The sequence below is a fragment of the Dipodomys ordii genome, unplaced genomic scaffold (assembly GCF_000151885.1).
Source record: "Dipodomys ordii isolate 6190 unplaced genomic scaffold, Dord_2.0 Scaffold117, whole genome shotgun sequence".
NCBI lineage: Eukaryota > Metazoa > Chordata > Mammalia > Rodentia > Heteromyidae > Dipodomys > Dipodomys ordii.
Genome location: NW_012267333.1, coordinates 11,153 through 25,970, shown reverse-complemented (window position 1 = coordinate 25,970; position 14,818 = coordinate 11,153). Strand labels below are relative to the sequence as shown.

Here is a 14,818-nt window from a genome sequence, read left to right as displayed (position 1 = left end):
GAATGCAATGCCACCCTACAAAATTAAGAAGAGTGAGGGAAGGGGTGTGCGAGAATGCTGAAAGGGATGACATTGATGAAGATTCATCATATCACAAAATACCTTGATAAATGGCAACTCCTTTGTAGAACTACTTAAAAAGAGTAATAACAATAACAATAGCAAACAATTTTGTGGATAGGGATGAGGTTGCCAATGAATAAGTGACTTGTATACACACAGAATATCCCTGGTCACAGATACAGGACACAGTCCCTCCCTAGGCAGGTGCCCACTACTGGAGTGTTTACTTACTCATTTTCCACATCCTGGATAGTGTTAGGGAGAGGCCGGTTTCTGGTTTCTGGAAGGCAGAGGACTGCAAGGACAGAAAGGATGGGGAAGGCTCCATAGAGAATCCAGGGCAGGTGGGGAGAATACACTGCTAAGGTCATGAAGAGAGGCGCCATCACTGCCCCTAATCTGCCGAAAAGTTCACGGATTCCTGCAATGGTTGACCTTAGATTGCAAACAAAATAATAAAGAAAGTATTTAAGAACTTTACTTGTATATTTTCTTTTTCTTTTTCACATTTTTTCTTTTTTTTGGATATGGGTCTTGAACTCTGAGCCTGGGAGCGACATGTCCTTCAGCTCTTCAGCTCAAGGCTAGCGCTCTACCACTTGAGCCACAGTGCCACTTCCTCCTTTTCTTTTTTTAAAGCCTTGATCTTCCTATGTAGACAAGGAGGAGACTGTCCTGACTTGCTCTCACAACTTCTTGGATTTCAGGTGTCTGACATCATGCCTGTATCAAGTAAATTTTATGTATTTTCTTCATTTCATTTTGGAAGTAACACAATAAAGTTATTAAACACATAGACTCTGGCAGCCAGTTGTCAATTGTCACACTTACTGCTAATGATTTGTAACCCTTAGTTCCATTATTCTTAAAATAGGGATACCTACAACACTAAATGAATGATTTAGATGGAGCATATCTCTCAATATAATACAGGATATATACTCAACTTACAACCCAGGGTTAAACTTTTTCTTCTAGTCCTAGGGCTTGAACTCAGGGTGTGGGTACTGTCCCTGAGCTTTTTCTCTGAAGGCCAGTCCTCTACTACTTGAGCCACAGCTCCAGTACTGTCTTTCTTTGGTTAATTGGAGATTAGACTCTTAGGAACTCTTGCCTGAGCTGGTTTCAAACTGTGATCTTCAGATTTCAGCCTCCTAAGCAGCTAAGATTACAGGCATGAGCACTGACAATAAGCTTTCACTTAATTTTTATTTATTTTAGTTTTTTCATTTTTTCTTCTTTGGGTGGTCATGGGGCCTGAATTCTGGACCTGTGTGCTGTCTCTGAGCTCTTCAGCTCAAGGCTAGTGCTCTACCGCTTGAGCCACAGCGCCTTTTCCAGCTTTTTTCTTTTTGCTTATGTGGTGCTGAGGAATCATACCCAGGGCCTCCCTCATGCATGCAAGACAAGCGCTCTACCACTGAGCCATCTTCCCAGCACCTGAGTTAAGTTTTATGTCTAGCAACGTGCCATGTCCTTTAATGAAATCATAGTCTTCCCTTTTTTATTCATGCTTTTTGTAAAAAGGAATTATTATTGTGATAAATCTTACATTATGCAATATATCTACAATCTACCTTAATCTCATTTACCCTGTTTTATTCTTTCTTATCTTCCCTCTCTCCTTTTTGAAACAATTTTAACACGTTTCACCATTTTTTTTCATTATACACACACAAAGTATTTCAGCCATAATCACCCCCATCACCTTCTCATTAACGCTTCCAATGTTTGCTGGTTAATTAATGATTATTTATGAGTGAATAGTTAACTGGATTGTTTTTTCCTGTTTAATTCTTTGAGATCTTTGTATGCACTGTATATTAATCCTTTATCTGATTAACAGTTTAAATGCATTTTTTTTCCCATTCTATTGTCTCTCTTGTCACCTGGTAATCATTTCTTTCACAATTCAGAAGTCTTGTCTCAATTCTTTTTTTTTTTTTTTGTTTTTGGGTCGGGTCTTGGGCCTGAACTCTGGGTCTAGGCACTGTCCCTCAGCTCTTCGGCTCAAGCCTAGCGCTCTACCACTTGAGCCACAGCGCCACTTCCGCTTTTATCTTTTTGCTTATGTGGTACTGAGGAATCCAACCAGGGCATCAGGCATGCAAGGCAAGAGCTCTACCGCTGAGCCACCTTCCTAGTCCCTTGTCTCAATACTTGATTCTACTTGCTGAGCAATTAGAGTGTTATTCAGAAAGCTATCACCTAAGCTGGGCACTGTTGGCTCACACCTGTAATCCTAGCTACTCAGGAGGCTGAGATCTGAGGATCGCGGTTCAAAGCTAGCCCGTGCAGAAGAGACCCTGAGACTCCTATCTCCAATAAACCACCAGAAAACCGGAAGTGGCGCTGTAGTTCAAGTGGTAGAGTTCTTGTCTTGAGCTGAAGAGCTGAAGGACAGCTCCCAGCCCCAGAGTTCAAGCCTCACGACCGACATAAAAAAAAAAAAAAAAAGAAAGCTATCACCTATGAAAATTTCTTTGGTTCTTTGCCTGTGCTTTCCTCAATCATTTTCACAGTTTCAGGCCATAATTAGGATCTTGATTCATTTTGTATTGAACTGATTTTTGTAGGGAATGAGAGATAGTAATGTACTTTGAATTGCTGATATTTATTTATATATTGTGTTTCTCCAACTATTTGTTAAAGAGGCTATCCTTTTTGAATGTAAGTTTTTCCCCTTTGTTTAAGATCAGATGGCCAGAAGTTGTGTGTTTTTTTCCTGTGTCTTCTCTTCTCTTCTGTCATCTAGCTGTCTACTTTTTGTGTTGTTATGATGTGTTTTTTGTTACTGTGTCTCAATAGTGTATTTTGATGTTGGGAAGTATGACATCTCTAGCAGTGTCCTGTTAGTTCCAGATTGCTTTGGCTAGTTAAGATCTTGTGTAATCTCATGAACCTCAGGATTGATTTTTTTCTATTTGTATAAAATGATATTGGAGTTTTGGAACAGCTTGTATTGAAACTAGATTCCCTTCAGTAGTTCACCACATTATTTATTCTCCTGATTCATGAACATGGGAGATCCATTTTCTTTTTAACTTTATTGGCTTCTTTAAAAAAAAAATTAGTACCAGCCAAGCATACGCAGCCAGGGACAGCAGTCAGGCCCTGAGATCAAGTCCCAGGACCAGCACCACAAATAATAGTGATATGGGTCACCTATGAAAAAAATCATGGCTTCTTTCTTAAAATGTATCATTTTTATTGTAGAAGCCTTTCATCTCCTGCGTTGGCTTTACTTGCAGGTATTTAATTTAATTTGTGAGGCTATTGCAAGCGCAACTCTTTTCTTTCTGACCCTCATTATTATTGGTAAATAGAAAAACAACTGATTTTTCCTCTTTACTTGTTTTTGTTGTTGTTGTTGTTTTGTTGTTGGTGGTGGTTTGGGAGCTTGAGCTTCTATTCCTCAAGGCTACTATTTTAAGGCACAGTTCCACTTCTGATCCTTGACTTTACAGGAAATAACTTTATTTTTTCCTTCTTAGTACACTGTTGCCTATCAGTTTAAACATATAGCCTTTATTATGTAGAGATATGGTCCTTGTAAATATTTAAATGTTTTATTATTGTTTTGAAAGATGAGAAGTTTTAATTTTGTCCCCACAATAAATGTCATTAGTTCAGAAAATCTTCTCTGGAAGCAGAATAGGTTTTGTTTTGTAATTTTTAAGTGTTATGTAGCCCAGGATATCTTAAACTTGAGAGACAGTACCTCACTACAGTTGGGATGAGCTCCATCGAGTGAATTGAATAGGCTGTGAGGCCAGAGGTATTAACACCAATTCCCAGAGTTGCTAAAACCATGCGCAGGGTCTGCTGAGTTTCTGTAGAGAGGAAGACATATCAGAGGCAGGCATACTTGACTGGAGAAATCTGTCTACCCCAAACAATTATGAGAAGTTCTATTGGAGGGATTTGCTAGCAAGAAACATGTGATAAACAAACAGAACGTAGGAGAAACTATGTAACGATGAGCTAGTGAAAGCAGACTAGTATGCTTGGGCTTAAGGACTGAATGAAGGAATGGAAAACATTTGCTGCAACTCTCCCTGCCCATTTGAGTTTTATCAGACATGGCAGAGGCAGGGAAAGTCAGGAAATGCTCTTTTCGTTGTTGTTGCTGTGGTTGTTGTTCAGGATGTGTAGGAATACATGGATAAAAATCCAAGGAGTTAATGACTCATGCCTTCAACAGTTTAGAACTAAGAACAGGAGATTATTTCTTGACATAGGACAGGTATTCCAACAGATGTACTAACAAGAGAACTGGATTCCGTTGGGAGTGAAGTTTGTGAAGAAAGCAGGATCTAGATAACAAGTCAGGATTTTAAAATCTTAACATTAGGACTCCTATGAGAAAGCTAGTGCTGTGTTGGGAATCACTGACACAGAAAATGGAAAAAGTTTTGAAACCTAGTAAAAGTAGTCAAAGATATGATTAAAAACTAAGGTACTCTCAGAGGAGAGCCGGCTGGCAGCAGGATATAGAAGAAGTATACAGTTCTAGCTTCTTCAAATACATTCCTGCCGTGAGAACATGATGGAGGGGACCCCACAATCATCACTTAAAATCATGCAATTAATATAGTATATTGTCCTGGGTGAGTTTCTTCATCTATTTGCTATTTAGGAATATATTATAAAACAAAAACTGGATTATACCGACTCAAGGGGTGCAAAAACAAATGTACTCCTACCTGACTTACACAATCATAACCCCTCTTATATCTCTTTAATAAGAAAAAAAATTAAAAACCATACTTAAGTTAGTGTCTTGTCTTTTTCCTATTGTATTCTTTCTCTCTACCTGAAGGCAAGGGATTTTGTTGTTTATTTTTTTGTTTTTTGTTTGTTTTTTGTTTTTGTTTTTCTAACTCTTATTCCAGTGGCCTGGTGTTCCTGATACATGCCTGAAATTCTAGCTATTTAGAAGGCTGAGATCTGAGGATGGCAGTTCAAAACCAGCCTGGGCAGGAAAATCCATTAGACCCTTATCACTGATTAACCACTACAACACTGTAAGTGTTGGTATGGCTCAAAGTGGTAGAGTGGTAGTCAAGCCAAAGGGTTTAGAGACAGCAACCAGGCCCTGAGTTCAAGCGCCATGATTGAAGCCCTGCCCCCAACCCCCCAAATCAACAACAACAACAAAACCCTTCATTCATATCAATGAGCCTCTTTTTTTAAACTGTTGCCTTTAGAGTTTAACAAAGGAGAGAATGACCAAGATAGAAAGACTTGATAAATTGGAAAAAATAATTCCAGGAAGAGGATTGTGTGTCTTCCTGGGTTTACAATTGCAAGATCTTTGATAACACAATGCATGCAATTAGTTCTAAAGAAATTGTTAGGTATCAGTGGCACTGATGTTCAGATTTATAGTAGATTTGATAAGGACAGCCTCGGGTCCTTAAGAACATTGGCTCCTGAAGAACTTTGGCTCAGTAAGAGCCTAAGTTTTGCCAACAACTGCTGTAGGGACAGCTTCTAAGCCTTCACATTAACTTCATGGGATCCTCCGGTTATCCATGGTGATGCCATTCTTTTGGCCCAGATGAGTAAACCAAAGAAATTTCTGGAAGATAGGAGACATTACTTACTTTTCTCCAACTCATTTCTCACCTGGGGACAAAAAGGTGCTGACCAGAATCGAAAGTCCTGTCAGGAACATGAATAGTATCTGACTTTGTTTTCGGCCCAGATAATTCAATACCAAGAAGGGAACGAATCTGCTGATGAGTGTGACAAGGCCAAAGAGAATCTGGAACAGAAAGATGTTGCTCCCCAGGTGCTGCAGGTTGAGTATCAGGCCATAGAAGGGTATGGACAGTGCCATTCTGAAGTTAAAAGAATAAAAACACATTTAAATTGATAGAGCAAATTAATTTAAGATACAAAGGAAAAGAAGATCAGTGAAGCCGGGCGCCGGTGGCCCACGCCTGTAAACCTAGCTATTCAGGAGGCTGAGATGTGAGGATCCCAGTTCAAGTCAATGAGACTCTTATGAACACCGGAAGTGGCGCTGTGGCTCAAGCTGTAGAGTGTTCACCTTGAGCTGAGGAGCTCAGGGACAGTGCCCAGGCCAAAGTTTAAGTCCCAGAACTGACCAAAAAAAAAAAAAAAAAAAAGAAAGATCAGTGAATTCCTTGCTTTCCCTGGGAAATAGTTCAAGATTCGCAGCAGGTGCACACAAATGTATCAGTAGAGATTAGATTTAGGTCCAAATCATTGTGACTCATACTTTCTTGCCTACAATGTATTTTGGTAAAAATTCTTCATGAATTTCAAATTTCTCTGTTTCTTCATCACTACTGACTAGATTCTTCAACATCACATAAGCAGAAAAAGCTGGAAGTGGCTCTGTGGCTCAAGTGGTAGATTGCTAGCCTTGAGCTAAAGAGCTAAAGTGCCAAGGGCCAAAGTTAGGCCCCATGACTGACAAAAAGAAAAAGAGAGAAAGGGAGAGGGGGTGGCTGAGATCTGAGGTTTAAGTTTCAAAGCTAGCCTGTGCAGAAAGTCTGTGGGACTCAGGCGGAGTGGAGGTATGCCTCAACTGGAAAAGTATTGGCCTTGAGCAAACAAGCTAAGGGACAATGCCAAGGTCCCAAGTTCCAGCCCCAGGATCAGCAAACACACACCAATATACACACAGGGCTTTTTTTTTTTTTATTATTAACTTGGAATTTGTTGGGGGAAGCAAAAACTAACTCCTTTTATAATATACCAGGAGTTCCCCATACTCCTGAAAATCAAAATACTGGTTTCTCAATAGCCCCAGGGTTAGGAAATATGATGTTTGTTGAGACCCCAGGAAATGTGGAAAGCCCTGCTGATTGTTGTGGTAAGGTTGTGTGATCTGCAGCCCTGTTTGGTTATCAGTACCCCAGATAAGATCAGCCCTGTTTGGTTAACAATAGTAGAACAGCCCAGCCATCCAGCCCTATCTTGGCCCCAGGAGAAAGAATACCTGCTTGCTTTGTGTGGGCCCCCAATTTCACTCACCTAATCAAATCAGAATGATAGGTTAGTTAGAACAGATAGTATAAGATGGACTCTAACTCCACTAGCCACTAACATAAATATGCAATCTTTATGTGGGTGTTGTAAACCGTTCGGCCACCTGCCTGTGGCCAGGCTTGACCACATGGATTTTGCCTTTAAAAACCCTAGCTTGTGGGCCATTCAGGGTCACAGTTTTCATGTGTGCTGCATCCCTGGCCGGTCAGCTTTCCTCTTCCGCAGTAAAGTCATCTTTTTACTTGAGGCTATCTCTGAGTAGTGGACTCTTTTCCCCATAACAGAACTCAAGTGCTAACAAAAGCTTTTTTTTTTTTTAAAGAAGCAAAATAATCTCAGAAAGAGAGTGAAAAGTATGGTTATCATTTTTCTTAATGGGATTAAGGTAGAAGAGAAATGATTCAAGGAATGAAAATGTGCTCATTTGGTTGGCTATCTTATGTCCCTAAGGATTTATAAAATGGATCTCAATGAACACAGAATTTGTGCCTTTTTCTTTTTTGTAAATAATGGTGTTTTATGTCAGGTATGAGAACTTGGATTCTGTTACTTGAGCCACAACCCCAGCTCCTTTTCCCTTTGTTATTTTTCAAAGAGAGTCTTGCTTTTTACCAGAGCCAGCCAGGACCCAAACCTACCTATTTATGCCCCTGCATAGCTGTGATGACACCACCCCTTTCTTCTGATTGGTTGAGATGGGGTCTTGTGAACTTTTTGGCTGAGCTGGCCTTGAACTGAGATCCTCCCAACATCAGCACTTAGAGCACTTAGAATCATGTTGTGAGCCTCTGAGCCTGGCTGCAATTTTTTTTATGTAAGTTCTATTTCAATAAAAACTAAAAAGATAAAATGTTCAAGTATGTTTCACAGTAGACTACTCCATATGCTAATATGCAGTGCTGAACTTTGTTCTGGAATGTGATTTCCATATTTCTGTAGTTCAGTCTTACTGAGAGATCTCATAAGGTAACATTAAAAGGTGGTAATTAAACATAAACCCGTTAACATCATTTTTCTTATCTTATGTATTGATCTGTTATCTATAATGCTGCCACTGTTTTCTTTTGTTTTGTTTTTGAGAGTCCTGGGGCCTGAACTCAGGGCCTGCATGTAGTCCCTGAGCCTCTTGGTGCTCAAGGCTAGCACTCTACTACTGAAGTCACAGCACCACTTTCTGGTATTTTCTGTCATAAAATGGAGATAAGCGTCTCATAGACTTTCCTACCTTGGGCTGGCTTTGAACTGTGATCCTCAGATCTCAGCCTTTTGAGTAGTTAGAATTACAGGCATGAGCCACCAGTGAAAGACCTGACCAATAATTTACCTGAGACCTCATTTTATTCTGGAATTTAGCCTTTGACCTACTGCAGTCCTAAAGCCAGAAAATTCCACCGAAAGCTAAGTAGAAACAGTCCTTGGAAAACTGCAGATGATGCTTACCTAAGATAAGCCAAATTGCCCGAGATTCCAGACAGCACCCCACCTAGGAGTAGTGACCAATATCTAACCAGAAAGTCCTGCAGTTCTGCATGTACTCCCTTGCACCACCCTTGTGACTTTAACCAATCATTTAAAAGCGCATCAACCTCTGTATCTGACCAATAACTCTTTCCAAATTTCTTCCCGCCATTGGACCCATGAACCATGTATTAGAGATGTTTTCTGATTTTCCCGCGGTGTGTGTTGAGTTGTCAAGGAATGATATGATGAGTGCAAATCCCCAGCCTTCCCCAAAGAGTGTATAAAACGGCTGCAAACCCCAGGCTCGGGCCTCTCAGCGTCACCAGTTGTTTGTTTTGTGGGCAGAGGACCAAGCAAGCTAGCACTAAATACCTCGTGGTGATTACATCGATCTTGGTCTCTGGTAGTCTTTTTGGGCGTCCCGAACTCAAGCATTATACCAGTCCCTGGCCTGCTGTTGCTATTGTTTTTGAATGAATAAATGTAGTTCCTCTCTAATAAGATATTGGAGGTAAAATATATTGATAAGCTTATTCAAAGGAACATACCTGATAAAACTCAGGTAGCAGCTTCTCACACACAGCCTGGGTGCATGGAACAACTGAAAAATGGATATTTTTGCCTTGGCGTCCTCAAAATCCTCCTGCAGGTTGAATTTCACAACCTTGGACAACAAAAGTCATAAGCATTCATGAGATGTCAATAATGTGCCAATTATTTTGCTAAATACTAGAAGATGATACACATATGGTGTGTTGTATCTTCAAGGAAAACTACAGAGTAGGGACTTGGGCATTAAATCCATCTCAGGTGGGAAGAATCAGGAAAGATACAGGAAGAGGGGAATTAGATAAGATTAAAGCCTGTTTAAATACTGAGGTAAGGACAAGTAAAGAACCTTGACATTTAAAAGAGAGAGTGTGTGTTGGTCCTATGGCTTGAAGTCAGGGCCTGGGTGCTGTCCCTGAGCTGCTTTTGCTCAAGGCTAGCATTCTACCACTTGACCATAGCAACTCTTTTGCCTTCCTCTTTTTTTTCTTTCTCAGTTTTTTTTGGGGGGTCCGGTTGTGGGGCATCAACTTTGGGACAGGGCTCTGTCCCTCAGCTCTTCAGCTCAAGGCTAGCGCTCTACTACTTGAGCCACAGCACCACTTCCAGATTTTTTTCTTTTTGCTTATGTGGTGCTGAGGAATCCAACCCAGGGCTTCATGCATGCAAGGCAAGCCCTCTACCTCTGAGCTACCTTCCCAGCCCTCTTTTGCCTTCTTCTGTGTAGTTTTTTGGAGATAATAGCCTCAGGCAGGTTTTGAGTCTTAATCCCCTGTTCTCAGCTTCCTGAGTAGCTAGGATTTCAGTAGCTAGGAGGCAGATGTACCTGGTTTGCATTTATTATTTTTATAACAGTTTATTCATTTACTACATTAGGCATGTGGAGAGTTAGTAGTAGATATGACAGACTGTTCTATCAGTGAGTTAGTATTTTAGATTATCCAAGTAAAGACATAAAATACAAAATGAGGAAGTGTCGCTGAAATGTTCCTTGGGAAACTATTTAGGAATACTGTTTATTTGAAATGTTATCTATCATTAATGACAGATGTGAAGAATTCAGAGCTCTGATTGAAAGGCAAGAGTTTGTTGCTGAGGACCAGTCTGCTAGAATTTTCCAAGCCTTCAAAACTACAATAGGAATTGCTAACCTTTGCCTAGCTGGATTCAGCTAGGTTCTGGATTCCTTTGTGTGTTACCTCTCCCTTTTGAACAAAAACAATACAGTATTTCCACAGTGCTCATATAATCATTGCATATTGGATGAGTTTGGGACAGGTGGACTTTTTTTTTTTACTCTGTAGCTTCACAGATTTATATACAAAGATTCTATAATCAGAGAACAATGCTTAAGTAGTCCCATCCACCTTTATACCTCATTAAAATGTTCAGATTCTGTGTGCTAGAGGTGGAGTGGAGATCATTTTCGTAGCATGTAAGAGGCCCTTAATTTTGTACCCAGCACAAGGAAAAATAGATTCTGAACTTTGAGCATATGTTGGTTGTAATGAAAGGAAACTTTTGGAGACACTGCTATTTCATATAGCAGAGGGATGACATTACTTTGATTGGGAACATACAACCTTTGTGTCTTCCTTGGTTAGCATTTTCTTATGTGGCATTTGCTGTCTTTCAGAGGCAGCCTGTGGGCACGTTTGTCCCCAGTGCCACTGCTGCCCAGTTTGGTGATGTGTCAAAGGCCTCCTCCAGCTCTTATCACCTTAGTCCTTTCTAGACCATTAATGCTGGCTGAACACTTTTTGGTTTTCTCACCAATGCCTGGCACATAGACTGGATTAGCACTGATTTTGTATTAGGCTGTCTCTCAGTTTTTCTGCCCTAGTTTAAAATGTTTCTTTCAGACAGATGCTATGAAGTTAATTCCGTTAGTAATATCCAACACTGTGCTGACACTCTTTATGTATTCAAAGGTATTTTTTAACTCTTTCTTTAATTAAGCTGCTCCTGGGACTTGAACTCAGGGGCTAGGCATTGCCCTTGAGCTTTTGTGTTCATGGCTGCCACTCTGCCACTTGAGTCATAACACCACTTCCAGCTTGTTGGTGGTTAATTGGAGATATGGGCCTCCCAAACATTCCTTCCTGGGCTAGCTTTGAGGCTGGATCCTCAGAGCTCAGCCTCCAGAGTAGGTAGGATTATAGGCATGAGTCACTAGGGCCCAGCCTCAAAGATTTTAAAATGAGTGAGTAAAATGTATCTATGAGTGAGCCAGCCATATTAGGACCTACGTTCTAGAAATATGGAGAAAAACAAATAAGAGAAACATCAACAAACCCCACAACAAGAAAAGAAATGCAAAAAAAATAAAAAGATTTTCAAAGAGCTTTTCTACATAGGCAACATCTTAGTACTCTCTGATAATGACAGTGTAAATGTCAGAGAAAGAAGGACTTTTATATAATTACTGCCAAAGCACTTGGATTAGAGGAAGAGTTCCTATTTGTTGCCTATTAAGCATTTAATTTTTGAATGAAATGCGTGGAAGTTAAAATGATATTTAATGCTTTCCCTAAAGTGAACCATGATTTATTGAACTAGTGAGAAAGGGTTACTGCTTCCTTGCCCATATGTGTGTCGTGTGTGGGAAATTGCTCTTTTATTCAAACAATGATTTGATTTCTGACAAAAGATAGACACATTTTTTTATTTGGTTCCTCTTTCTCTACACAATAATAAGACTGTGGGGGAACTAAAACGGTGATGTGCAAGTGTCACTTAGAAGCAGCATGTTCAGGAGGCTGAGAACAGAAGAGCCCAGTTCAATGCCAGCCTTGGCAGGAAAGTTCCCAAGACTCATATCTCTAATCAATCAACAGAAAACTGGATGTAGCATGGTTGCTCAAAGTGACAGAGTGGTAGCCTTGATGGAAAAAGCTCAGGGTCAGTATCCAGGCCGTGACTTCAAGCCCCATGACCGAAAAAACAAAAACAAAAAACTTCTCACTTAGAAAATTCTAATTTGGGATATGCCTAAAGGACCCAGAATAGTAGGATTGTGCGTTCAAATCATCCATTCCCAGTAATCAGCCCCCTTCTCAGATCACCTCAATGCTCAGGGTCTCCTCAGCATTCTTCTTTCCATTTATACGTGCAACTCTTCTAAGTTCCTCTAAGCCCTTTTCTAGCTGATTGCTAAAAACCAGCCACCGAGCAGACTCTACCAGCATCCTGAAAAAGAAGACAACACAGCTACAGTAAACATCTAACTGCTTTTTTTACACATAACTTTAATCTGAAATATCTTTTCCTCTCCATTTCATATAGACTTTGTACATCATAGTAGAGTCATTTCTGATTAAATCTGCCTTCTCTGGTGGACTTACAGGAAGGGTATCTAAGTGTTTGTTTGTTGAAAGTAATTATAGACAACAAGGAGGAATGAACAAGTAGTCTGAGCATCCATTGACAATCCAATGGTTAATATCCCTATATGATCTATATGCCATATAATTAAGCTCTGAAGAGGGTTTTTTCAGTGATTTTATACACAGTAAAATTGTTCACACTGGGAACAGGTGCTCACACTTCTCATTATAGCTACTCAGGAGGCTGAGATCTTGGGATCACACATTGAAGCCAGTCTGGGCAACGAAGTCCATGAAAATTTTATTCCACAGTATGATCAAAAACCAGTAGGAAAGTTGCTGGCTGAAGTCGTAGAGTTTGCTCATTTTATCACTTTTGATGAAAACGTAAAAAGTACAAAGCATTAAGTATTAAAGAAGATAGCAAAAGATGAAAAGACCTGGCATGCTTATATACTACTGAAACTTTCTACTGATTCAATGCAGCCCCCATTAGAATTCTAGTGACATACCTTGTGTAAAAAGAAAAGGCAATCTTAAAACTGATAGAGAAGTGCAAGAGACTCTGCAGAGTCAAAGCATTCATGGACAAAAAAAGCAATGCTGGAGGTATCACAATATTTGGCTACAAATTGTGCTACAAAGACAGAGTAATGAATCATCATGGTAATGGTAGGAAAAAAAGATACATATTCCAATGGAATAGAATATAAGCCCTAGAAATAATCCAGCGAGTGGCATATTATACTCAAAAAGATAAACAAATTTATGTTGTTTATAGCAAAGTGGATGGAACTGGAGATCAAGTTAAGTGAAAAAAACCAGACTCTGAAAGACACATATCATATACTCTTGTCTGCAAATCTGGACTTAAATATATTTTATATGATATGGCACTTGTATGTCATGAGTGTAAATGGGGCCCAAATGCTGGGGAGCCATAGGAACACAGGGAGATTGAAGTCAGTAGTTGATGGGGGTGCAGTGCAAATATAACTTCATTCTGTAAAAAACAGCACAGTTAAACCTGTTAAACAAGTTAAAATTATATTTTAAAAAGGAGGCGAAGATGGCATAGGAAAAGCGAATAGAAGGTGTGAATATGGTCAAAGTACAGTGTGAATATGGTCAAAGTACATTATTTACATGCTAATAGAAGGTGTGAATATGGTGAAAGTAAATTATTTACATGTGTGGAAATAGCTCCCTCAGACCCCTCTTATTCCAAGCAACATATGCTTTAAAAGGAGAGAAAAAAAAGATTCCATAATAATTCTGTGGTTAAGATAGAAAAGTGCTCACTCCACAGCTGCAGCCTCCTGGCAGAGTACATTCTGTTCTCCTTTGTATCTCAGTAGCACAGTGGTGACTGTGGGTGAGGTGACAGGATCATTCAGAGATTACACAGATCCCTAGTGTCAGGTCCTCCCTCTAAGCCTCTATTTCCCCTTTCATTGGAGTTAAAGGCCACACATATTGTCCATACCTTGATAACACGCAGCAGACCAACAGAGGTATGGATAGTATCAGCTGCAGTGTGATCCAGCTGCGAAAGAAAAAAGCCAGTCCTCCCAGGAGCATCTGCCCAGTACTGTAGGAAATCAACATTGCTAACAAAGCTTGGGATTGAGGTCTTGTCCACTCTATAACTGGAAGAAAACACAGTTGTAATTATAGTTGTGTGGTCATAATTATTTTTTGCAAATCATGTTTTCAAGAGCTTGCTACTCATGAAGGAAATTAAAGGTTCAAATGATTTACTTACTGAGAACAAAAGAGTTTGTTAGGACAGGCATGAGAGATGACCCAGCTAAGAATCGCAGGGAACAGTAAACAAGGAAGGTGGGAGCAAAGGCTGCACAGGTGTCACCGATAGCCATTTGGAATAAACACCACCTGAAGATGGTTTTCCGCCCGAACCTAAGAAATATTGGACTATGTGAGATTATTCAAGACCAAAAACAATAACACTAAAAACAATCAAAGATATCACATCATGAAATTTAAGGTAGATACTGAATCTTTCTACAAAGATTAGGTATTATTGATTTGAAATATGCTATTCTTTAAATAAATATTAAATATTAATGCTAAATATTATTTCTACATTATACTTGAGATTTGTTGGAATTTCTATATTAGCCAACAGCTGAAATGGAAGAAGCTGAGCAATTTGCCAATGAATATGATGTCCACAGTCTCTCAGTAAGGACATGAAAGTCACCATAAGAACTCTGGTGCCATGTCAAGCCATATAAAAAAGAAGATAACATATGAGAGTTTGTCAGAAGTGTTCATTAGTAGACACATATTTGGGATGACAGATTTGTGTGTTACGCTTAGAGTCCTGAGGAGTGAAATCAAGAAAGTTCTGCTATCTTTATTAGTGTCTG

At 39.7% G+C, this 14,818-nt stretch overlaps 1 protein-coding gene across 1 annotated transcript in view; it reads right to left on the bottom strand.

Moving 5' to 3' along the window:
* LOC105995261 (solute carrier family 22 member 10-like) overlaps positions 1 to 14,305 on the bottom strand; it is a 66,243-nt gene extending 51,938 nt beyond the window's left edge. The window contains exons 1-5 of the mRNA XM_013028967.1: positions 14,191 to 14,305; positions 13,912 to 14,074; positions 12,165 to 12,288; positions 9,099 to 9,214; positions 5,695 to 5,909 (exon numbers count right to left, since the gene is read on the bottom strand). Of these exons, the coding sequence (XP_012884421.1) occupies positions 5,695 to 5,909; positions 9,099 to 9,214; positions 12,165 to 12,288; positions 13,912 to 14,074; positions 14,191 to 14,305 (733 nt within the window). The remainder of the gene's footprint in view (positions 1 to 5,694; positions 5,910 to 9,098; positions 9,215 to 12,164; positions 12,289 to 13,911; positions 14,075 to 14,190) is intronic.
* Positions 14,306 to 14,818: the final 513 nt, after the last annotated feature.